This window comes from Lontra canadensis, unplaced genomic scaffold (genome assembly GCF_010015895.1).
Source record: "Lontra canadensis isolate GAN:19392208 unplaced genomic scaffold, GSC_riverotter_1.0 scaffold42, whole genome shotgun sequence".
Taxonomy (NCBI): domain Eukaryota; kingdom Metazoa; phylum Chordata; class Mammalia; order Carnivora; family Mustelidae; genus Lontra; species Lontra canadensis.
The window spans coordinates 10919721-10946129 of NW_022631036.1; the positions used below are offsets into that span (position 1 = coordinate 10919721).

The window sequence follows — 26409 nt, forward strand, 5'->3', positions numbered from 1 at the left end:
GAGAGAAAGAGAGAGAGCAGGACTACTTTCTAGGATGATGTGCCATTTCACATTTTTTCCAGTCATAAAATTTTTATAATTCACCACTATCGTTCTCCTTCTACATCTCCCTCACTTTGATTGCTTTTCATTTAAATCCTTTATATTTTTGCTTGGAGTCACTGTTTGAGGAGTATTGCCTCTTACAAAATGTGTAGTATACACTCTAAATTCTTGCATATTCAGAAATATCTTCTGCACTAACAATGAAAAGATGTCTTGGCTGGGTAGGATTGCTGTGTTTCACTCATCAAATTTCTACACTTAATGAATATAGATAATATTCTAATATTTTCTAGCTTCAAATGTTTCAAAGCATCTGATGGTGATATTCTAATATCTTCTTACTTAACCAATTCTTTCAATTTTTGGAAACGTGATTTTTTTTGGAATTGTTTTTACCAGGAACTCTATGAAACTTTCAAAATTAGACATGAATCTTTCCTCAGATAAAAATAGTTTTTTGTATTAACTAATAACTTTCTCATATATTACATTTTCATTTTTAAACTCTTATTTGCATTTTGGGTCTCCTAGGTTTTTCAAATAAGCTCCCCAAATTTTCCTTCTTATATTCCTTCTCTATTTTTTCTCTTATTTCAGCAAAAATCTCCTTTTTGATATTCTAATCTACTACTTCAGATCATTAACTACAATACAGTATTTAATGTCAGATCCTTAAAGGCAACATTAATGTATTCATTAAGTTGTTTTCCTGAGAAATCATATCATCATCTCCTCCCTACAGCAGCTCTATTTTATGAATTTTATGGCTCTTTTTTTCCCTGTCTGATATTCCTCAGAGGGCCTGTAAGAAAGCAGTTGTTTGTTTAATTATCCATGTATTCCTTGAGAATGAGGTCTTTATGCTAGATCATTCCAGGTGTCTTCAGTCCTGCAAGTGGAGAAAGGAAATCATTTTCTCCCCATGGTGAGCCAACTGCATAGCATAAAAAGTCCTCTAGTCTTTCCCTGAAGTCTCTTGCAGTAAAACTTCATTCTTCTGTAACCACCATGCTCTCTAATACTCAGGGACAAGAATGATTTACCATATCCAAACAATAATTCTCATCATGTGTGGCTTCAGGGAGAGTGACTATTAAAGCAAAAAAACTACGGCAATAGAGAAGAGAAACCAGAAAAACAGAGTTTGAATTCCACTCCCCTGAAAAAATAGGGTGGGGGGAGGATTTTAAGAGTCAGGGTGTGGGATAGTAGGCCTTGTTTTTGCTCACTAGCTTTACTCAGAGGAAAAGTAAACTTATATCCTCATGGCAGAAGGTAGTTTTACAACTCGGGGCTAGGTGCCCACCTAAGTTAGGGTTTTTGTTTTGTTTTGTTTAAAGATTTTATTTATTCATTTGGCAGAGAGAGACACAAGCGAGAGAGGGAACACAAGAGTGGGAAAGGGAGAAGCAGGCTTCCTGATATGGGGCTCAATTCTAGGACCCTGGGGTCATGATCTGAGCCGAAGGCAGACACTTAATGACTGAGCCACCCAGGCCCCCCCCAAGTTAGGGTTTTATCTTCCCACAGAGTACAGGAATTATGGATACTATTTTCCTTGATGATTACATTTCAAAGAGCTCACTCCCAGGTCCTTGAGAAAGTCAGTCATAGCTTGTAACATTAATAAGAAGCTTCTAAAAATATTTATAAGAGAAGGAATTTACAAATTTTCAAAGTATTTGTTTTAAGAAAAGGGAAGGGAGGGAACTCCATTCTGGATTCTGTAAGCCCTGGATGAGAAGTCAGGGGCCTGGCAGCAAGAAGCGGCCTTTCTAAAATTTGGTCAAGCTGAGGGAAATATTAAGTCTGCCTTTGTCAGAACTCCCATCTAATCTCAAGTAAGCATTGGGAAGAGGCGAATGTTTGGAATTAGTAATGGAAGAGGTGGAAGACTGAATCAGAGGGCCATATGCTAAAAATCTTGAGTATTAATTCAGCCACCAGCCTCATTATTATTACTTTTAAAGAATCCAGAGGAGGGGCACCTGGGTGGCTCAGTGGGTTGAGGCCTCTGCCTTCAGCTCTGGTCATGGTCTCGGGATCCTGGGATCTGGTCCCACATCTGGCTGTCTGCTCAGCAGGGAGCCTGCTTCCCCACCCCTCTCTGCCTGCCTCTCTGCCTACTTGTGACCTCTCTCTCTGTCAAATAAATAAATAAACTCTTAAAGAATCCAGAGGAAACCTTTAGATACAGATACACTAACTTTATTAGGTGCTAAATGTAAAAGATTCTTGAAATAAGAGAAACATTTATATTTCCAGTGGCTATAGATCTAAGTTTAATAGAAAAGTAATCTTACATGTTAAATTTTTATACTAATCCAGAATCATTGTCTATAAAACATCATTATAGTCAACTATTTTTTTTTAACAATGTATGGTACTCACCTGTATGTTTAGATGATAGAATTCTCACTTCCTATGACTGATTTAACATTTTGATTACAAAACTGGGTTAGGGGCACCTGGGTGGCTCAGTGGGTTAAAGCCTCTGCCTTCGGCTCAGGTCGTGATCCCCGGGTCCTGGAATCAAGCCCCGCATTGGGCTCTCAGCTTGGCAGGGAGCCTGCTTCCCCCCTCTCTCTCTCTGCCTGCCTCTCTGCCTACTTGTGATCTCTTGTCTGTCAAATAAATAAATAAAATCTTTAAAAACAAACAAACAAACAAAAACAATGGCTTAATTAAGGACATATTTCCCTCCTGCTAATTCCCTAATATAACAAATTAAATTATATATGTTTGCTAATGCTCTGTGCTTTATTCTAAGTGACTATTCAGATATGATTTTAATATACAATCCAAGAAATTACATTTTAGATCTGTACTATGCTGTGTAATGATTAAATTATGAAAATGTAACAAGACAGGAATCTTGCTACATGAAAAATGCTGACTCACGCAAAAATGCTAATGTCCAATTGTTAAGAACTACCTCTGGGGATAACTTTCATGTAAAATTAACTGTTCTAACAAGATTTGACATAAATGAAATATGCAAATGAATGAATAATTTATAGGTACACTATTGAATGCCAGAAAATTCCTGGATAGATTTGCTTATTCTGAATTGACAAGATATATTCCTAAAGGAAAATTAAACTGTAGTCCCTAACAAACTGCCCGTTATCTCATCTGTTTAATTGGAATATTGGATAAATACAGATAAAGACCCATGAATGAACAGCTTGCTGAAAATAAAATAACTTTAAAAATGTTTAAAGGGTTAATTCTTATGATGAAATCTTTAGCAGTTCTATTAAGGAAGAAAATGTGTAGTCATCTGATACTTTGCCCTTTAAAATCTACACAGAGAGAATAGACAACAGATGTCAGTAAATAAAATGTTCTATTCTTAAATATTCTTAAATTAAAAGTTAATTTGCTCATGAAAGAACTTTTAGAAAATACAGAAAGGAAAAGGTAAATGAAGACAATGTAACACTTTATCAGTGAACTTGATAAAAAATCAAAATGAAGAAAGGAGAGAAGATGACTTGTGAGTTGTAGGTTTATAGTCAGATAGGTCTTATATTATGTAGCTTTTCACCTCTAAGATTAAAAATGTGTATGTGTTTCTAACAAGGACCAATCAACTCTTTCTGTGAAGAGGAATTTTTTAAATTGATGTAAAGACATGAAGTGATAGTTGAGGAAAACTTTCCATTCCCCATGGGTATCTCTAATGGGAATGCATTATAGCCATTATACAGGACAGAAGTCCTGGCAGCATCTTCTCATAAAACATGGTGGTAAATGAGACTATCCTATCAGGAGTGATTTGTCAACGTTATTGGGAATTTTTATCCATATTGTAACACATAATTTCTAGTATTTTTCTAGTATTTACATTTAAGGAAAGTTTTACTTAAATAAACTTTGAAATTTTTTTTCAAAATATATTCTTGAGAGATAAAATATTTTATGTATAAGTTGGTCATTGGAGACAGTGATACTTCTTTTTTCAAAATTGCTAAGGACTACACATTAATTAATAGCGTTACATATTTATGAACCAATTACAATATTTACGCAGGCCAAGCAGATCCCTGTTCATTTAATTATAATTTGGTAGCTCTTTTGAATAAACTTAGCAACAGTGGCAAAGCCCAATAGACTACATTAGCATTTTACAAATGAATTACAAGTTATGAAATAGAAAATTATTTTTTGTGACTTTAGGGTCATAATCAAAATCCCATGTGCCTGAAGACCGGATTAAGTGGAATATCATACCAATTGTTATGTACATGGGTACAATAGACTATTTTACAAGTTATGCTTTATATTATTATTATTATGCTATGACACAATTATGTTGCCATCACATTGTTTATTTGGATGCGTTTTAAATATCTAGTGGCTAGGAAATTATTAATTCATTTAAGACGATATATTTGCATATTTATATCATGATCTTCAAATATTTACCTTTTCTGAAAATTTTTTTTTAATTTTATTTATTTATTTGACACAGAGAGACAGATCACAAGTAAGCAGAGAGGCAGGCAAAGAGAGAGGGGAAAGCAGACTCCCCGCCGAGCAGAGAGCCTGATGTGGGGCTCGATCCCAGGACCCTGAGATCATGACCCAAGCCAAAGGCAGAGGCCTAAACCACTGAGCCACCCAGGCGCCCCCCTTTTCTGAAAATTTTTAAGGAATTAATAATCCATTAGGGTCAAATAGTTATAGGATAGGCAAATATAGGCCATGATCACATAATAATTTAAATATAACATTTTATATTCTACAAATTCAACTAAAACAATTTATTTAGGCCTTCTAAGAAAGTTCTAATTAGAGAAAAGCTTGGGATATAGTTATTTTATCCGTTTTGACTTTTGTCTAATTTATTCTTGCAATAAATTTTGCTTTATTGTTTAGTACTTTCTTTTTAATGTTAGCATGCTATGTCTTTCTCTATCCCTTTGCTTTTAACCTGTGTCTTTATATTTAAAGTAGAGCTCTTGTACACAATAGGTCATGAATTTGAAAATGGTTACCTTTCCTCTGCCCCTGCCAGAAACAGTAGGATTATTTGGGGGTTTTGGCTGTGACAATCTGTTGAGTTTCCGGTAAATGAACCCATGGAAAGTGCTGAGGACTCCTAAGGCTGCATTCCCCCAGGAGTTTCTCACTGTCAAGATTGTCCACAGTTAGCATGCAGCCATTTCCCATTATCACATAAGTGTTCCTACCAGATCATGGCTCCAGCAGCTTTTGCTCTAGGTAAACTGATCTTGGCTGTGACTCTCTATATGTGTCTCTCCCTCCAGATTTCAAAGTAACAGTTTGCCCTATGTTCCCCATTTTTTGATGGGTCCAAGAAAAGTAATTTTTTAAAAATATTTTATTTATTTATTTGAGAGAAAGAGCAGAGATAGTGACAGAGAGCAAGAGCAGGGAGGAGAGGGAGAAGCAGGCTCCCCGCTGAGCAGGGAACATGACCTGGGACTCCATCCCAGGAGCCTGGGGTCATGACCTGAGCTGAAGGCAGACACTTAACCAACTGAGTCACCCAGGTGCCTGAAAAGTAATTATTTATACTGACAGGAATGAGCGCTTCCAAGTTCTTAACATATCAGAGCTGAAACCAGGACTCTTAAATACCTTTAAGAGTAATTAAAAGTACATTTTTAAGAACATTGGTTGATGCCAGAAATGAAAATGATCTATTCAAGCCTTAAAATAGTAAGAATTTTGATTTCTGAACAAAGAAAACATAACATCAATCAATAGAAAGAGTAGTTAAAACTGTCAAATAGTTATTAAATATTTGTGACTCAAAATGTGAATAGCATATTATAAATAATAAAGGATAGAATATATATGTATATGTGAGTATATTTAAATTAACAATAACTTTGTTATTGTTAATTTGTTAATAACTATTATTGTTATGCTATTAACAATTATTATTGTTGCAAATGTATCAAGTCTTAAATGAATTAATAATTTCCTAGTCACTAGATATTTAAAATGCATCCAAATAAGCAATGTGATGGCAACATAATTGTGTCATAGCATAATAATAATAACAAATTTATTTTTATGCAATTGACAATTATTGTTAATTGTTAATAACTTTGTTATTGTTAATTTAAATATAACAAAGTTAACAAAGTTAACAATAACTTTGTTGTTGTTCTTTTATAAACATATGCAGGACCTTGCAAAGAAAATTTCCAGGTAAACCCCAAAAGTATATGAGATATTGCGATTTATAATAAGAAATATATATTTGGTCTTTCTCCAGCTTCAGGCACAGAGCTCCTAAAACCATTGAAATTTCCTGTGTTGAGAGCAATAAAGGTGTCTTTTCTTTATGTTGACTAGGTGACTTGGAAAGCCCCTAGGTCATCCAAGGATGGGGAATAGGTCATCAGAAGAGCTAACCATATGTTTAGAGGGTTGGAACTTTCAATTCTACCCGCTGGCTTCCTGGAAGGAGAGAAGTGCTGCAGATTGATTGAACCTCCAATGATTTAATCAATCATGCATAAGTAATGAAACCTCCATAAAATTTCACAAGGAGAGGGTTCAGAGAGCTTCTGGATTGGTGAATATGTAAGGATGTGGGAAGGGTAGTGTGCAAGGAGTAAGCAGGTAAGCTCTGAGATCCTGACCCACATACTTTACCCAATGTGTCTTTCCAGCTGACTGTTCCCTAGTTATACCCTTTTATAGTAAATCAGTAATTTAGTAAGTAAAATGTTTCTCTGAGTTTTGTGAGCTGCTCTAGCAAATTAATTGAACCCAAGAAGGGGATCATTGGGACTTCCCATGCATAGTCAGTCAGTCAAAAGCACAGGTGATAACCAGAACTCACAATTGGCATCTGAAATGGGAGGAGGCAGTCTTGTAGGACAAAGTCTTTAACCTGTGGGATCTGATGCTATCTTCAGGAATAATGTCAGAATTGAGATGAATTGAAAGATACCCATTTGGTATCACAGAATTGCTTGTTGTGGGAATCCCTCTCCTGGTAGAATTAAGTGCACAAAGAGAATACACAGAGTATACAAAGAGAAACGTTAAATTATCCATAATCTCAGGAGTTGGAGATGACAATTGCTAAGAGTTTACATAATATCATGTTATTGTCTCTTTCTTAAAAAAAAAAAAAACTTGTTCACACAACTATTTCCTAAATATATTTTCTATTTCAAAACATCCTACATTACAAGTAATGCAACAACTCCTCCCTAAAAACATGGCTCATTCCATATCTTCAGAGAATATAACCATTAACATTATGGTCTGTATGCTCCCATTCTTTTTCTATACATTTGTGGACATACGCACATACATATACATGCTTATAAATCATTGTGTTGCATATAAATTGTATGATACTGCACTTAGTGCATCAAAGTATACTTGTTAAATTTAACAATAGTTCTTTAGGTTATTGCTACATCAGTTCAAATGAATTCTATCTTTATGTTTGGCCTCTGAGTAGCATTTCACACTACACATCTTTACTGTTTAACCACATCTTTATTGATGAGTGTTGAGATTTTTTTCTAGCATTTTTTCTAATAGAATATTCTATTTTTCCACTTTGTAATTAGCCTACTATTCAATTTATTAAAAAGTCCTACTTTATTAATAGCGAGGCTAGTCGTAGAAATGCTCTAGCACAAGTTTTTCAAATATATATTGAAAAGAAGCACAGGGCTCATGTTAACTTGAAGGGTCTTTATACAAATCACCCCAAATCTAACCCAAAAAAATGGCATCAGAACACTTCAGTATCATGGAAGAAGGAAGGACAAGTAAAGTCCACTTGCTTGATTTAATTAGAGGTCCAAATCACAACAAAAGGGTGTAATAGGGTTATATCATGTGACCAGTTAGCATGTAAAGGCAGACTTCATTCCAAAAAAAACTATTTAAGTGGCTTTTTCTATGAGCTTTATGGTTTTGAAAGTATGGGTTATAAAATCCCACAAATCAAGAGTTATCTTGGAACACAATGACACTGAAGAAGAGCTAAAATCAGATGGAGTCAGAATCAGCAGCGTCAACACTTAATCGAATACAAATACAGAAAAAGAGAAATAATCTTTCAGTTTTAACAGGCCAACATGGGCTTTAAAAAAATTTTTATTCTGATACTGAATTATTTACTAAACGTTTCTCTTAATAAACTGGACCAAAAGTCTAGCGCAGTTATTCTACAAAATCCTGGCATATTGTGACAGTTTCAATAAGGAAAAAATCCACATATTCAAAGTGATTAAAAACTAATGTATTCTAAAAATAAAAATGACACTTGTCATTGAATAACAGTAGTAATAATAATTGGGTATTTATTGGGCATGTATCAAGGGACATATAAAATTATGTTATATATAATAATTATATATATTTAACTATATGTAACATCTATTATATATAAATACATATGTTTTTCAGTGTTAACAATTATTATTTTGTAGCTTAAGTCTAGCAAAAAAAAAGGTATGTGCAAAATGTTTACAATTTAGAGTTTTCTTTCTAAACATAATAATCCCTTTCCTTCCCTTTATTATTATGAATTTCTATGTTGATTAAACTGAGTAACACTTTAATTATCCAAAAGTAAATTTAGAGTTCTTTCACATAGTAGTGAACATACTATAGGGCTAATACATAATCTAGGCATGTAATCTTAAAAGTTTTAAGAGTAAAGAAACACATTGTAATTCTTTTTTTAAAAAGATTATTTATTTATTCACTTGAGAAAGAGCAAGAGCATGATCAGGAGGGAATGTCAGAAGGAGTGGGAGAAGCAGCAGGGTGCCTGATGCAGGGCTGGAATCCAGGACCCTGGGATCATGACCTGAGCAGAAGCCAAACACTTAACCAACTGAGCTACCCAGGCACCGCATATATTGTAATTCTTATATCATATTATTATTTCTTACTAAGACTAATTTACTGCAGCTAAACTTGTAGGTGTTTTCTTAGAAGTTTCTAAGTCATGTAGTATGATATTGATTGACTGGATATTTTTAAATTGAAGTGTAGTTGACATACTAGTATGATTTTCTATTACAAAATATTAGGCAACTAACTCTATCATAAACTTTTTGACTTAAAGCTGGGAAAGAACCCTGCAGTTTTAAATTTAATTCACCACATACTGTTTAGGAAATATTTCCAGTTGTTAAAAATATCTTATAATGATATATCCAGACCTTTCTTAATAGTATCAGCACACAGTATACTAAATAGCAAACCACAATGACACCATAATTAAATCTATCCTGGGATAGGTATAGGACATTATCATAAATGGGCTGTTGTCAGATATATCCCAGAGACTTTAAATTCATTGTCATATAAATACTCCTTACAATATCCACTGTTCAAGGAGGTTTTTAATATTATGAAAGCCGTTTCACTATTTATGACACTGTTAAGGTTTATAAACTGGTTACCCTCACCAAATGTCTTACCTTCTTTTAATTTAATTGTGAGTATTTATTTGTTGTATCTTAATTTTATGGTTAGTGTGTAACTCTTTACGTTTCTCCTCTTCCCTAAAGAAACTAAGAAAATAAATGACCAAGTTTGAAGCATAATCTCTTTTTCCATTGCATCTTTTTTGTTATGAAAATGTTTTAAATTATCCCAATTTACTGTTTCAAACTGATCTAGCTCCTCTTTCCACATCCATTGGTATTTTTCTTCATACAAAATTAGTATACCTTAAATAAGAGAACATTTATTATATTCAAACACAGCAGAGTAAAAATACATTTGTATAACTGAAATGTAACTTAATAAACTAAGATAGGTCACTTAGAAATGACTTAATATTATAATTTTTAAACAATGATTAGTTTGATCACTAAACTCTTTGTGACATGGCAAAATTCCAAAGTATAAGATGTCATTTTTCTTCTGTAAGACAATGGAAGCCTCTCAGACAAAATTCGTCTCTGTGTGTCTGTGGGACTAGGAGTCAATAAATTAACTACCTTCATAGGATGACCCTTTCATGGGCTTTTAATTTTTTCAAACTTATATGTACTGATTTCTCATCTGTACTTATAGTGTACCTATTTTGTAATTAGTCTTCAGAGTTAATAAGTAGAGATAATAACAACCAATATGGGAGGCAAAAGTCACCATTCAGAATTGTCTGTACTCCCTTCAGTTGAACCAGGAGTGGCCTTCCTTCCTTTCTTCAGTTACATCAGAGAAAATCCTTTAAAACTAATAAATAAATTGATTGTTTTAGAACTAAGTATTTAGAGTCATTAACTATGTATATTGGGCCAACTGTTTAATATCTGTGAATTTAAAATTTTTAAACTCTGTAACAAGGGTATAATGCTATTCCCCTACCTATTTGATGAAATATTTGTGAGTCTCCAAAGAAAGAAAAATATAATTCATGTTTAAATGTTTTGTAAACTATGAATTTCTATAAATATCTATAATGTCTTTACTTCTTACATCAGAAGATATTTATGTGTTTTCCCTTTTGCCATTAAAGTTATCCTATTTCATTCCTTTTAGAATTATTTCAAGCATTTATTTGGATATTTTTATTCTCATTCCCTTTTGCTCATCACTCTTCATCTTTGAGGATATCCATGCTCACCTTTCAGTCACATTTATGCCATATTTCCAGAACCATCTATCCCAGCCAATGAACAGGAAAACCTTTAGGTTACTTTCAGTTTCTCTTGTCAAATTTTCATTCACTTGGATCTCTTCTGTCAGCTAGCCAGCCTGGTTCTTCATATCTTATGATGTCAATATTAGATCTAAACTTAGTGTGTTTCTATATCAGAAAATATTTATAGTTTTCAAATATTATTACTGAAGGCATATGAATATAAGTGGTTAATATCTAATGGTAGACCTCTGTCAATTAATGTAGAGCCAAATATTTAGATAGGGTAGTATGCTTAGATACCTTTAAAATTATAACACTTGAATGAGTATCTACTCTGAATTATTATGACATATCATTCAGCCACCCATGAGGTTAGTTCAAGAGATACTTGGGGGCAGTAGGCTTTATCATAAATTTATAAGCTGATATTTTACACAATCATTACCTCTCCATGGTATTCATTGTTAATCTGAAAACATACCATTTCTTACAATATCCTATAAAGCTCAGAAATTAGATCTACTAGCACACAGTGGCTCATTAAAAATGATAAAGAGTGGGATATTTCTTCCAATGTTATGATTTTACTTCTAAACTCCTCTTTTACATCTTAATGATCATTTTATTTTGCCTTTCTGCATATTTTGACTCATTTGTAGCATCAGTTGTGTATTTGGAATCATTAAGGTTGTTGATAACACAAAGGAAATGGGACAGACAAGACACATGCTCTGATGAAGATTGCAATTTGCTGGAAGAGAAACATATACTATAATAATCAAATAACTAATGAAGATAATTTCAGGTAGAAATAAGTTTTAAGAAGAAAATAAAAGATAGTATGAAGTATCTGAGTATATTACTTTGCAGGAAATCCTCTCTGTAGGAATTCATCTCTGAAGAAAAAATGTTTGAACTGAGACATCTACCACAGAAAGATGTGTGGATCAGAGTATGCCAAAAGCAAAGGCCCTAATGAGAAATATCCATGGAATGCTGAAGAAACATAAATGCAGGTGTGATTGGATCACAGTGTGCAAGATGGACGGTTACAAGACTGACAATGGACAGTGTGCAAGATGGACAGTTATAAGACTGACAATGGACAATTTGACAGGCAAGTAGGGTTTATAGTGCTTTGAGAGCTAGCAGAGCTTAGATATTAATCTAAATTCAATGTCAAGCCATAGAGGATTTTAGGAAATATATAAAAAGGTATGATGATCATTTTTAAAAAATCACTTTGGCTGCTTTGTAAAGAATAAATTTAAGAGGACAAAATGGAAACACAGACACAGTGGTTCACCCTTAGAGAGAACTGTAGTTGTATTATAATGTTGGTTGTCCTATAAGGTTAGTAGAAGACAGGGAGAGAAGAGGATGTTTGTATCTCAATACCAGGTTAGGTGTAGGTGCTGAAGGAAGTGGAGGAGTGAAAAGTTATTCTGTTTTGGGCTTGAACCTGTGGGAAGATGGTGGTACCATTACTGAAAGGGGGGAAGATATAAGGAAGAATATGAGTTTTGTTTTATCCACTTTTGTACCTCACTACTCAAATCTCATCTTAAGTGGATTTCCACATTCTATTTTTTTCCCAATTCAATTTGATTCAATTCATTTCAACTAACTGTATATTAATTAAGACATCTGTATATGCCAGGTGCTAGCTTGCTAAAGAATTGCCCCTTCTTGGCCTCCAGAATTATAGTCTAGAGCATACATACATAAAGGTTTACAATTAAGAACAGCTTAACATGTTTATCAAGTGCCACATGAAAAGTTATTTGCTAACTCTTCTAGCAATTACCAGCAACATCTAACAGTAAAGAAGTGCCAAATGATTCTTCCTTTCATAGTTTCTCCCTCAGCCTCATCCATACATTTCTTCTTGCCTCTACTACCACTCCCACCTCACATGCCCTTTTGATTGCAGGTAAATTTAATTTGAAACTATACAGAAATATAATTTGAGCCATAAATAAAAGCTATATATATTACATTTTCTAGTAATCACATTAAAAAGATAAAATATACAGATTATATTAATAATATACTTCATTTAGCTCAATACATAAAATATTACCATTTCAATATGTAATCTATATAAAAAATGAGATATTTTTACTTTCTTCTTTTCTCTGTACTAGATCTTTGAACTCCAATCTGTATTTCATACTTGTGGTACATCTCAATTTGATCAACCCCTTTTTAAAGTGTTCAAGAGCCTCACATGGGAGAAGCTATTACTGTATTAGGTGGCACAACTCTAGAATTTTAGAACCATAAAAAGTTAATAAAGAATATTAGTAGTTCATGTAGAACACAGTCTTCAAGCATTACTATAATTTGACTGTCTCAGTATAGTAATTCTCAGGATAGTACAAATCGAATGAAAATCTCAAGGAAATAACATGTAGAATGTCAATGCCTGTTGAGATAATACATGATATCAGTTTGAAGGATGATTTATAAGAATAGACCTGCATATGAAGAGAAAGGAGACACAGCAGTGAGCCTAAAAAAAAGAGTGACTGAACAATAGCCAATAGATAATACTAGAAAGGGGTTATTGAAATTAAACATCACAACATGTTTTCAGGACAGAGAGACCACTGTTAGAATTAATAGATAAAACTTATTATGAGGAATCAAAGCCAGGGCTGCCAAAATGACAAAAATTTGAATGAGATGGACTAAGCTTCCAGATCACAGTGACCTTTCGGGGAAAACAGAACAGTGCTGGGAGCTGATAAGGATATTGCAAAAATAAATAGGCAGCAGTGGTACCAGAGATAACATAGATTTCTGAATCAAATCACCTGTTATTTGTTATCATCAGTTTTCACATCTGAAAGGGAATGGAGAGATTACTCCTTTCCTGAAAATTCCTTGTTGGAATTAAGGAATAGGACATTAACTGCTTATAAGTCCCTAGGATTTATCAGGTGCTACATAATATATTTTCATTCTTCATCCCCCTCCCCAAACAGTAAATGAGCTGTGCACAAAAGGGCAATATCCAATTGGTATTGTTGCAAATCATTAAATGAGCTCATTTTGTGGGCTGATAATTTTGACATAATCACTTTGTCATCTAAAATGCATAATGATAGGTTGTGTCATTTTAGGGCATAAGAAAGAACACATTTTGTTCAGGGATCAAAAGACTGCTAGGGATGTAAGTTACGATCAATATTATCAACTCTACGTACCCCATCCACAGGTTCTTATGCAGCATCTGATGCCACATGTTGATAATATAAACACACATTTTCACTGACTGCTTATTTGCATATATAATAACAATTGATACTAAATCCCTGAGTCTCCATTCAGACAGCCCTTGTCCTAACAGGAACAAAGTTGTTCATTATAAAAAAGATCTGGGGATTATTGGAAGCTGTTTGCCTTGGCTGTGATTTTAGAAAAATGCAGCCATCTGGGAAATAAGCATTTATTAGACAAAAGGAAAAGTGCAGAAGTAAACTGTATCCATCAATTATACAATGGATTCTATGTGAAATCTCTCTGTTCTGGAAAATGAAAGATGTGATTTAGGGGACAGAACACCTCAGCTCTTTCACTAACCCTCAAATGCCCCACCTTTGCTCAGCTCTCAGCCTATTCACACATAATCAAAGAAAAATTACTCTTCAAATGTTGGTCTTCTTGCAGATGCCACATTTCCATAGATCCTGATGTTATTTTGTTGCCATTTCCTTAGTGAAAACACAATTTATTAAACAGTGGCCTAGTTTAATGCACCTTGCCAAAGTGAGTCAGTTGTTCCCTCTCTTCTAAAAGAATCAGATGGATTTTTAAAAATTGTACTGAAGTTAACTTACATTCTCATTCGTTGAGCTGTTTGCTATATGAAGACTTAGAGTTATTTGTTCAAAATAAAAATCCAATTGTCAGAACATGTTGGGAACACCAAATCTGGGGGAAAATGAAACATGATGCTTTCATCATTCCTCATTGATTTCTTCCCTCTGGTTAGATGATCACTTCAATGTAACTTTCCGTATTTTTTTTTTAAAAAAGCTTTTTTTGAGATAACATAAATGGATTCTATACAAAAATAACAAAAGCCTAAATTGTGATTATGCTTAATCTTGCTGTTCTATAAAATGCATGATTTAATAACATATAAAAATTACTGGTTTACGAGTAGTACAATTGTGGGAAATAATATACTATGAGGAAGCAAAGGCTGGATATCAGTCCAGCATGCTATGTAGAAAAACAATATTGTTTTCAGTTTTGGAGAAGAGCCATTTTGTATAAAGAAAAGTGAAAATAAGAGAAATCATCTGTGAAGTTTACTTGTAGCATGACATTCAACAACTCAGTTCAATAAAATCTGCATAAATTAAAAAAAGACTCTCTGTTTTGTGTATATTGAAATTTTCATCAAAGTTTCATTTTTGTGTCATGTATGTAGGTACTCATTTTTAATAGTTTTTCTATTTCTATAAATAAGCAATAACTATGTTTGACCTAAATAGAGTTTATTTTATCTGGGAAACCTAAAACACTTGGCTAAAAAAAATTCAATTTGTTTCATTTCACAAGCTATGTAGAGATTATCCTCTACCTTCAATAATATACATTTTTGTGCACTATTTTTTAAGATCATTGTCTTAGTTAAGTCTGACTATACTTAATAGAAATTTAAAATAATTGGGTATCCCCACTGGTTTTGGTTTTTTTAATTGTGATCCCCCTCTTTCTATCTTCTAAAAAACTTTCAGGATATTTTTGAAGCCAATCTTTATAAACAAATATATAGTACTGGATGATTCCCTTGAATAATTCTCTCATTATTCATTAAAAATATCTTTGGGGCCCCTGGGTGGCTCAGGTAGCTAAGCCTCTGCCTTCGGCTCAGGTCATGATCCCAGGGTCCTGGGATCGAGCCCCACATTGGTCTCTCTGCTCAGCAGGGAGCCTGCTTCCTCCTCTCTCTCTCTGCCTGCCTCTCTGCTTACTTGTGATCTCTGTCAAATGAATAAATAAAATCTTTAAAAAAAATCTTTAAGCTCATCTTGATAAAGAATAAACCTTGATTTAGACTTCATTCATATGTTCACATTATATTTTAATCTAATTTAAAATGAACCTCTGGATCAATTATTGCCTTCTATATAACAAACTACTTAAAAGTTACTAGCTTCAATCAACCATTTTACTGCTTCTGATTCTGTGGGTCAGGAACTAAGCAGGCATCCTCAGACTTGGTTTGTCTCCTCCTGTGGTGTTAGCTAGGGCAGCTTAGCCATCATGGCTTTAAGCAATGGCTTAAACTCACATATGTTGTTATTGCTAAGAGATGACTAAAAAGTCTGGAGACTGGCTAGTCCTCTTTGTAATCTCACATCTTTCAAGGCATGTTCATGTGGTTGAACTATAGTGGGGTGTGGAGTCCAAGTTTTTTACATGGTGACTCAGGTTTCAAGGGTTCTAAGTCATTCTATTACTTAAAGTAAGTTATAAGACTAGCAAAACAAATCAGGGATGTGGGGTAATAGATTGAGAGCAACAGCATGTGAGCATGTGGAATTTTTGGTGACTATCTTTGTAAACAACCTGTTACAACCACATCTTATACTCTATTCCACACAAACTGTTAATTCTCTGTCCCTGTTTATGCCTCCATGTTTACTCCATCTGCTAAAATCTAATTTATCTCTCCCAAGGCCTATTTCAAATATTCTCTCACACATCAAATTACCTATGGGTCTGACACACAGCTTAGAAGATTTTATCCTCACCTTGAAAAGAGTAAAATAAAATCTCGTTCTTTTTAATATTTTATTTACATTTTCTATAATTCTTCTGCAACAATGAAAACAAAACTAAGCACTATGTGTAGTGGTCACTAAATTATAATCTCACCTGGATTAGGAGCATCGTTTGACATAGTGTAGTACCTGCTGTTTCTTGAAACCTCTCTTGGCTTCAGAGTTAACGCACTAATTTTCCCGCTACCTCACTGGTCTCCTGCTCTTCATTGTCCTTACTGGATTTACCTCTTCTTTTTTTTTTTTCTTTTTCTTTTTCTTTTTTTTTTTTTTAAAGCCCAGTGAAGGGCTTAAACTCATGACCCCAAGATTAAGACCTGAGTTGAGATCAACAGTCAGATGCTTAACTGATTGAGCCACTCAGTTGTTCCCCTCCTCTTTTTGATGGCAAATTTTTATAATGTCCCAGAGCTCCCCTCTTCTTTGTAAAAATTATCTTGCTTTCATCTATACTCATGACTTCAATGCCATCTATAACCATGAATCCAAATTCATACTTCCCTAATTATAAAAGTATATATCCAACTAATTAGCATCTCTATTTGGGCTACATGGGTGGCTCGGTTGCTTAAGTGTCTGACTTCAGCTCAGGTCATGAGCCCAGGATTCTGGGATAGAGTCCCATGTAGGGATAAACCTGTTCAGCGGGAAATCTGCTTATCCCTCTCTCTCTGCTGCTCCCCTGCTTGCACTCTTTCCCTCTCTCTCAAATAAATAAAATCTTATTAAAAAAATCTCTATTTTAATGTTTAATGAACACTCATTTCCAAAATTAATGTCTTTAATTTTAAACTCCATTCCATCTGCTGCTCTGCCAATTTTCCCTTGTGAGTAAATGGTACCGGTTGCTCAACTTAAAATTTTATAACCATCTTTAAGTCCTTTCTTTTTGTCTCATCCCACATCTCAACAATCAAGAATTATCCTTTAGATTTACTTGCAAAATATATTCTGGACAATGTATCACTTCATTCACTGCTAATGAGCCTATCTAAACCACCATAATCTCCCAATTAGACCACTACAGGAGCATCTAAACTCTCCTTCCTGTTTCCACTCTTAAAAAAAAAAAAAAAAAAATCATTGGACTATAGATGACATTTAATGTTACATTAGTAGTATTAAAGTAGCAGAAAGAGAAATTAAGAAAACAATTAGATTTACAACTGCACCAAAAAGAATAAAATACCTAGGAATATAGTGAAGAAGGTAAAAGACCTATACTCTGAAAATTATAAAACATTGATAAAAGAGATGGAAGATGATGCAAACAAATCAAAAGGTATACCATGCTCATGGATTGAAAGAATTAACATTGTTAAAAATGCTCATACTTATTTTGCTCAACAAAATACCCTCTAGTTCCATCCACATTGTTGCAAATGGCAAGATTTTGTTTCTTTTGATGGCTGCATAGTATTCCATTGTGTGTGTGTGTGTGTGTGTGTGTGTATATATATATATATATATATATATATATATATATATATATATACCACATCTTCTTTATCCATTCATCTCTTGATGGACATCTAGGTTCTTTCCATAATTTGGCTATTGTGGACATTGCAACTATAAACATTCAGGTGCACATGCCCCTTCAGATCACTACATATGATCTCTCTGATATGAGGAATTTGAGAGGCAGTGTGGGGGGTTGTGGTGGGTAGGGAAGGGAAAAATGAAACAAGATAGGATCAGGAGGGAGACAAACCATAAGAGACTCCTAATCTCATGAAACAAACCAAGGGTTGCTGAGGAATGGGGGGTGGGTAGAGATAGGGTGGCTGGGTTATGGACATTGGGGAGGGTATGTGCTATGTGAGTGCTGTTAAATGTGTAAGCGTCATGATCCACAGACCTGTACCCCTGGAGCAAATAATACATTATATGCTAATAAAAAATAAAATAAATTTTTTAAAATGTCACTAACAAATCTTTTGGTTACATTTTAAAGAATATGTTTATGTTTGAATACTTTGTGTATTAAATATTGAAGTGTTGCTTCCAATAAAAAAAAAAAAGGTAAATCACTGATTCAAAAAAAAAAAAAAGATCATATTACCCAAAGCAATCTACAGATTCAATTAAATCTCCATAAAAGCACCAACAGCATTTTTCACAGAACTAGAAAAAATAATACTAAAATTTGTAGGGAACCACAAAAGATGCTGGATAGCTGAAGCAATCTTGAGAAAGAAGAATAAAGCTGTAGGTATCACAATTTCAAATTTCAAGCTATACTACAAAACTGTGGTAATTAAAACAGTATGGTACTGGCACAAAAACAGACACATAGATTAATGGAAATGAATAGAGTTCAGAAATAAATCCTGTTTCTATTATTATTCCCCTATAACCTTTTCTTCAAAATCAGTTGAAGTAATCCTTCAAAAGTTTAAGTCATTATTTTTTTTTTCTCAGCTCAAAATCCTACAAAAACATTTCATTACATGGAGAATATTATCCAAATTCTCTTACATATATACATTGTTCCCATGTGCTTTCAGTTCTCATTCTTAGAAATCTATGCATTTTCTGTGTCCAGAAATGATGCCCAGCATGTTCTGAACCTCAGGCCTTCGAGCCTGCTAATTATTCTCTCTGGAATGCTCTTTTAGATATTTGTTACAATTTGCTCCATCATCACCTAGATGTTGGCTTAAATCACAACACAGAATGACTGTCTTTTCATGAATATCCTGCGTTGGATGGCAGTCTGTTCTTATTACTCTTTTTAACATCACCTAGTTTTATTTTCTGTGTAGCAATTACAACAAATCAATATCATATTTTATATGTGCTAAATTTTCAGGACGATAACCTCAAAACCTAGGAGTCAGGGGAGAGTTCTAGGTTGAGAGACAGATAAATTTTAATTTAGTGATTAGTTAATTTTTAATTTTTCAATTTTAAAAATTCATTTTAAAACTAAACCATTCTAATGAAAGTATATATAACAAAAGCCTTATTAGCCCTAGCCCTCCTCTTCTCTTTAATTTAGGGGCCATGAGACAAAATCTCTAAAATAGGTATCTGAATACTAACGTGACATCATTCATTGGCAATGCAACATGGGGCAAAATTTCTGAACTTCTACAGATGTCAGTTTATTGACATTTAAAATGGGGATGAAAAAACAATCGTTCTGCATTGTTTTGTTTTGTTTAATGGGGCTGTTGTGAAGACTGGGTAATGTTCTGAGCACAGTGCAAAAGTTTTATTAGCACCTACTGACTACAAATCTACTTTTTTCACTGCATTTGGATATTGCCTTTGCAATTCTAGGGTCTCTTTCTATGAGTTTATTAATAAAAAGTGTTTGTAAGTATACTTGGGTTAAAAGTGACTCTCTCTCAATGTAGTTCACTTTCCAAAATATTCTTTATTTCTGTCTTCTTTTGGGGGAATAATAAAACTCAGTGTCCAAAAAAAAAAAAAATCCGTTTAAAATAATACAACTGTAATTTTAACACATCAGTGTTCAGTAAATCAGTATCTTAATTGCTACAACTGTACTACATGAAAATGTTTAAGAGCAGATTAACAGATGTGTTGAGTATCAGTAAACAATTGGTAGGATAATGAATTTAAACCCCCTACTTCTTTCCAATATCAGTCTCCTCTAGAAATATATTTTTTTTCTTTTTAGGTTAAAATACAATCACAGCAAGCCATAATCCTCACTTAGCATGTAACTCATTCATGTGGCTTGTTGTTTAAACCTGAAATACATTTCCACTGACACAGCAACAATAGAACTATCAGTGGATGAAAACCACTTCGAATGTTCCAAAACTCTTCTGAGATTTGCGCACTTCACTTTCCATAAAAAGGAAATAAGTTGGTTGACATTAAGCATCATTTTTAAAGATAATTATGCATTTCAAAGATGTCTTTGGAGATTGAACAATGAAATGTCATTGAAAGTAAAGAGAATTATTTTTTTGAATTTACAAAAATGTTTATTCTTTTAATAGAAGATATAAAATACACTGCATGGTGGCATCTAAAAGTTCACATTGATGGAATTTACATTAGTTTTATAAAGAAGTTCAATATTTAAAATTGACTTTTGTCATTATCTTATCACTTTAACCAGACATATTAAATTTTTCAAACATTTCAATTCAAATAGTAAGATTTTTTCCATGGAAATCATCTATCACAAAAACAAACCAAAAAACACAAAGGCTCTGGCAGATGACCCACGGTAACTGAATAAATGTGCTAACTCATTCTTTCTGATAAACTTTAATCCATTGCATAGACTGCAAAGTTTTCAGTGTTACCAGTTTGCTTTTAAAGGAAGCCACTGCCAAAGCTTTTCAACTAAATACGAGTGGGGCCAATTACCTCTTATAGCTGTTCATCAGTAATAACAGGATTCAGGTGTTTTCAGGACTTCAGCTTTTATTCCATCGAAGTAGCTAAAATTTTATTTTCATTTTGTACCCTATGTGAGGTTAATGTATACTTGAGTTTAATGAGTATTTGGCATTGCATATGTGGTCGGTTAACCTCAGTTCATTTATTTTTGAGTTTACCTATAAAATGTGATGATAGATATTTTGACTGTTCAGAAGGAAAGGCAAAAATAATATGCAGAGAAAAAACTGAGAATTGCAGTGTAATTAAATCATTCTCAGCCATGCCCAAATCTACTTTGGCATCTTTTCATTAGAAAAATTAGGGGAAAAATTAGATGAGACACTGAGAGTAAACTATGAATGCAAAATTATTGTATATTTTGTACTTTTTCAGTTGACATAAATCTAATTTGATTATTGATGTTCATTATTAACTTTATATTAGTAACTCATAATATTTAGAGGAAAATAAGAGCTGATTAAAATGTTTTAGACCTAAAATAGCTCTAGGTGCAAGATAATGCTATATTTTTGTATATACATCATTTTGTTTTCTCAGGGTAAAAATGTATGTTGTGTTGTTTATAATCATGTATAACAATAGTCGTAACCTTGTCAAATTGATAATGTAAAACAGAACAGTAAGATTTCCTAAAAAGTATAAGGTGTATCTGGTGAAATTTTAATTAAAAACTAATATACACTTGTGTAGGATAGAGCTGATTTATAGCTGAACTGAAAAAGCCCTATTTTCATCACTGGGGAGGCCCGGCTGTTTGGTTTTGGCCATTCCTGGCCATGATAAGAGCAGTGGGATTTATGATGTGCTTTTTAAAATCTTAAATTCCTCTGACAATCCTCGGATTCACTTTTTATTTATTAATGGTTTTTATCTGCATAACAGTTTAGATAGCTTGGCTTGGTTATGGGGACCTAAAACCCCTGCTGGGACATTCTGCTTTGAGCTCTCTTGAAGCCATGATTCCTAGCACAGATCTTCATGGTTCAATTCAGAAATAGAGAGGTCTCTATGCAGATAGGGTCTCTAGGGAGCTTGCTCCTGGATGGAACAATTTTTATGACAAAACTCACCAGAATTATACAAGGAAAATCAGTTGGAGAATTTGGATTTATATAGAAGGTTATTTAACTACAAAGAAATCTACACAACAGTGTCCATAAAGAACTAAAAAAAAAAAAATGGCAAAATGGCACTTTGGTACTGTCTAATACCTAGAGTAAGAGACATTAAGAGACACCTGGGCTTGGATGCCTCTTTGTTACCTAATTGATGTATAGTTGTTGATTGTGATGGTCAAAACAGGAAAACTTATTTCATCAGGACACACACAGAATGTTCATCAAAGTTCTTTCTCACAGGTTAAACACCAGATATAAAAGAGCTGTCTCCCTGTAAGAACTGAGCTTTTCTTGAACTTGCATAACTCTACCCTAGGACACATCATGGAGCTAGGAGCTTGGGTGTACATCATGGAGCTATGAGTCAGGGAAACCTTTGCTAGAACAGACTGCATATGCTCTGCTCCTGGTTAAATGTCTATATCCTTGGATAAATGAAAACATGCATGAAGTGTGTAAGTGGAACCTCTTCTCACCCATTTGTATCATATATGAAGAGCTGCAGTATCATTTGAAATGTTAAGCCTCGGGTGCCTGGGTGGCTCAGTCAGTTAAGTGCTTGCCTTCAGCTCAGGTCATGATCCAGGTGTCCTGGGATAGAGCCCTGAGTCAGCCTCTCTGCTTAGCAGGGTGTCTGCTTCACTCTCTTCCTCTGCCCCTCCCCCTGCTTGTGGTCTTTCTCTCTCTCATTTGCTGTCTCTCTCAAATAATTAAAATCTTCTTTAAAAATGAAATGTTATGCCAGACACCATATATGTCAAACTTGGCCTGTGATATAATAAAAGAACTGTGCAAGGAAATGGGCAGCATGAGGAAAGGGGATGAGTGGAATTATTTTTCTCTATATGTTTTGTTTTGTCCCTTTAAGTTTACATGGGTGCAACACTTTTCCTAGAGAGTACCAGAAATGAAGTCTGTAAGGAATTAGGTCACATGGACATGAGAGAAAACCATCTCAAAGGTAACTGATATTTACCTATAAACTTCTGAAGAGATATTGAGGACAGCCATGAGACCCATCCTTTATCCATCTTGACATTCACTGGACACTTTATATGTTCCAGAAATTCTTTCTTGTCCCTCACACCAAACTCAGTAATTCTCTATCCCCGACTTCCACACCTCTATTCACTGTTGAAATACAACTTAAAAACTCAAAATTATAGTCTCTTCAGCTATTAGGAGGCAATGAAGTGTGGGTGAAAAGTTATTACCATCAAGTTTCATGTATTATGACTGTAATATAAACAGTCTTATGATGCAACTGAAGGAAAGGAATAGTGGAAATGATTTCTTCATAAAAGCAAGATTACTATAAAATATACCAAGTAATTTTCAGTAAGTGTATCCAAAGCTACATTATTAAGAAAAATTCTAGGAGAAAAACATAGCTCTATATGACAGTTCTTAATAGCAAAAAAAGAAATATTTTTTAAAGAAGGAATAAAATTGGAAGCTTTTATTTAATATATCCATGTTATTGAGCAAAATGGGAAAATGTTGTGTACAACATGTAACAAATTTAGTAAGCAGATTATTAAATCTAGTTTAAAACATGCTTTTGCTCCATCATATCTGCCAGAAGCAATATTTCCATGCTGAATATTTTGTGTTGAAACATTCTTTTAGCCTTAGGGAGCTCATTTATTGTGATTTATACTGTATTTTTTTAATCAAGTGCATTATACAGTTTCTTATACTTCTATAAATAACAAGTGGAATATTTAAATGGAAAATTTGTTTAGTATAAATTATTACTCATTTTCCAAAATTTGTCTAATACATTAATATACTAAATTAAAGGCTGAAATAATTTCTTACATTTCCATTTTAGTCTATATTTCCAGTTGTTTCCTTAGGAATTTGTTTGGAAGGGTGGGCTAAAAAAGCTTTTCTCACCGGATGCTGATTGCATCCACGCAGAGGAAAGAATTCTCCTTCAGTTTTCATCCTAACCACAGAGTGGGAACCAGCAAAAGCCATCTCTGGGACAGTGCTCCCAATTCAGCCTGTAGGACATTTAGGGTGTTAGTCTGTTTTTGTTCCACTCATACATGCAGACAAAAGCCAAACTGAATTGTTTTCCTCATTCCTTTTGTTTGTCTGTTTTCAGTACATGGATATTTCTCGTTCAATGCTTTGATTATGAAAGTTATTTAACCATCCTTTTACATTCAATCATATGATGATGGGAAATCTCAGTTCTCTACCACATCCAACAAATGCCATCAGGGTATGGACTTGTAGGAATGAGTGGGCTTCCAGAATCCAGGATCCATACGAAGTTCCTGTTTAATTCAGCTTTCTTATTTTGTGTACTTGATTTTCTGCTTAATCTGTATAATCAGATTTTAGTAGTCTGTCATGTTCTAGTAAATTTACTATTCCTAGGATTGCTTAATCTTTTCTTTGTCTTGGCTTCTCTTGGCAGGTTTTGTTTGTTTTCATTTGGCTTATTTGTTTGTTTGTTCAGCGCTTTTTTCTTTTAGCCACGGAGTCTGGGTTCCTTTTTTCTTCCCTAGTAGGTATTTTGCTGCAGTTCTATTCAACCCTGTTTAAAAGTCTCTTTCTGTTAGCCGCCACCGCTTCAACCCTGAGGACCTTTGGCCTTGTGGCTGGAGAGATTAGGCTACATCCTTCAGAGATCAAATTATTCCCGGCGCCATGAATAAAGGCAGCTCCTTTGCAAAGAACTCCAAGGAGGATACCCAGAAATCAGAGAAGAAATGCAAGGCCTTCAAGGATATTTCCAAATACTTCTCTAAGGAAGAGTGGGCAAAGCTTGGATACTCAGATAAAATCACCTACGTGTACATGAAGAGAAACTATGACACCATGACTAGTCTAGGTCTCAGGGCCTCTCTCCCGGCCTTCATGTGTCCTAAAAAACGAGCCATGAAATCCAACGGGCGTGATTCTGATGATGATCAGAACGAGAATCAGGATGAATCTTCTCAGGAAGCTTCTGATGCTCAAGAGAGAGAGAAAATGAAGGTGATGCTCGAGAAAACAATAAAGGAAGAAAGCGATTCAGAACCAATACCAATAACACCTGGCCCTGAGCAGGCTCAGAAAGAGCCGTGCCCCCCAGAAGAAGCGAGTACCTCTGGTCAACAGAGTGAGAACATACCAGGACCCAGGAAAGTGATGAATAGCGTTTGGGCCTATAGACTGCGGGAAAGAAAGACCCTGATCGTGTATGAAGAGATCAGTGATCCCGAGGAAGATGACTAAATCTGGATGTGACAAGTGCCCATGATAAGGAGCAGAACCTGGTGGCCTTTCACGAACATGGGCACGGCTGTGAACTCCTAGCCATCAGGTGTATAGCAAGTAAAAGAGTTCACAATAGTGAAAAGTTAAGCACGATTTTTCTTACTATGTGCCAGATATTCTGTTAGATAATAGAGCTCTGTTAATAAGCAAGACATCTACTCAATGCATATTTCTTTCTGTGTATCCATGCACTTACTTTAGAAAACAAAGTATCGTGGGGGTATTCTCTGCCCAGAACAGCACAACCCTCCTCCTCTGATGCGATTGCTGGAGGGCAGCTCTGGGTGTTTGGTTCCACGTGTTTTTCTCTGCATTTACATGCACGTGCAGTACCACTCCAAGTATCTCCCACCTGCTCTTTCCCACTGCCAGCACGTCCTGGACAAGCACCCCTCATTTTTTTGCTGTCTAGCAGGTGCCCCATGCTGCAAAACCCCCTTTCTTCATTTGTGTTGCCTCAGTTGTTGATAATTAATAAAAATTTACAAGTTTCAAAAAAAAAAAAAAGTCTCTTTCTGAAATGAGCCGTGTTATTACCTAAGGCATATATCTTTATTTTTAATTAGGTGACATGCACACATATTGCCCCAATCTATTTGTCATTTCAAATGCCGCAAGAAAAAGGTTAGGAAAACTTAGTAATTGTCCCCTAATGCCAATGTTTGCTTTCTAGAATCATATTTGTCTACTTGCCTTGAACTGGGTCTGAACACAGTCTCTTCATACTCAGCTTCTGCTTCAAGGATCTTTGACTTCATCTGTGAAGGAAACAGAGGAAATAATATCAGTTTTTCCTCAAAGACGTGTTTTGGACTATCAGTAAACAGTAGATTATCAGAAGATCACTCTTGCCTCTAGCTATCACACAGAGCTGCACAGCTTGTTACAATAGATAAATTTGTGTTTTCACAGATCATTACTCATTTTGAAAAGGAGCTTTGGAACCTGCCGTTTCGCATACTGTAAACAAAGTACTAGATTGTGCATAAAAATGTAAGCAATCATTTCACAAGCATTGTTTATCATTTTTTGAAACTTCTTTTTTATAATGTGTCTATGTACAAAGAGCGGCAGACTTCGATATTCCCAAGAGGTTTTCTTTTGACTATTCTCTGAAGATATTTTTTTGTAGCAGACTACTTAAGAACTTGACTTT

The 26409-nt window shown here is 34.4% G+C and overlaps 1 protein-coding gene across 1 annotated transcript; it reads left to right on the forward strand.

The window, feature by feature from the left end:
• The first annotated feature begins 24555 nt into the window (after positions 1-24555).
• Positions 24556-25579, forward strand: LOC116875675 (putative protein SSX6). The gene has a single exon (XM_032871306.1). The coding sequence runs from the start codon at positions 24642-24644 to the stop codon at positions 25209-25211; it is 570 nt and encodes a 189-aa protein (XP_032727197.1). The 5' UTR covers positions 24556-24641; the 3' UTR covers positions 25212-25579.
• Positions 25580-26409: the final 830 nt, after the last annotated feature.

Bases quoted from the DNA above. Each gene is read 5' to 3' on its own strand.
- LOC116875675 (XM_032871306.1), top strand. From the start codon at position 24,642: ATGAATAAAGGCAGCTCCTTTGCAAAGAACTCCAAGGAGGATACCCAG.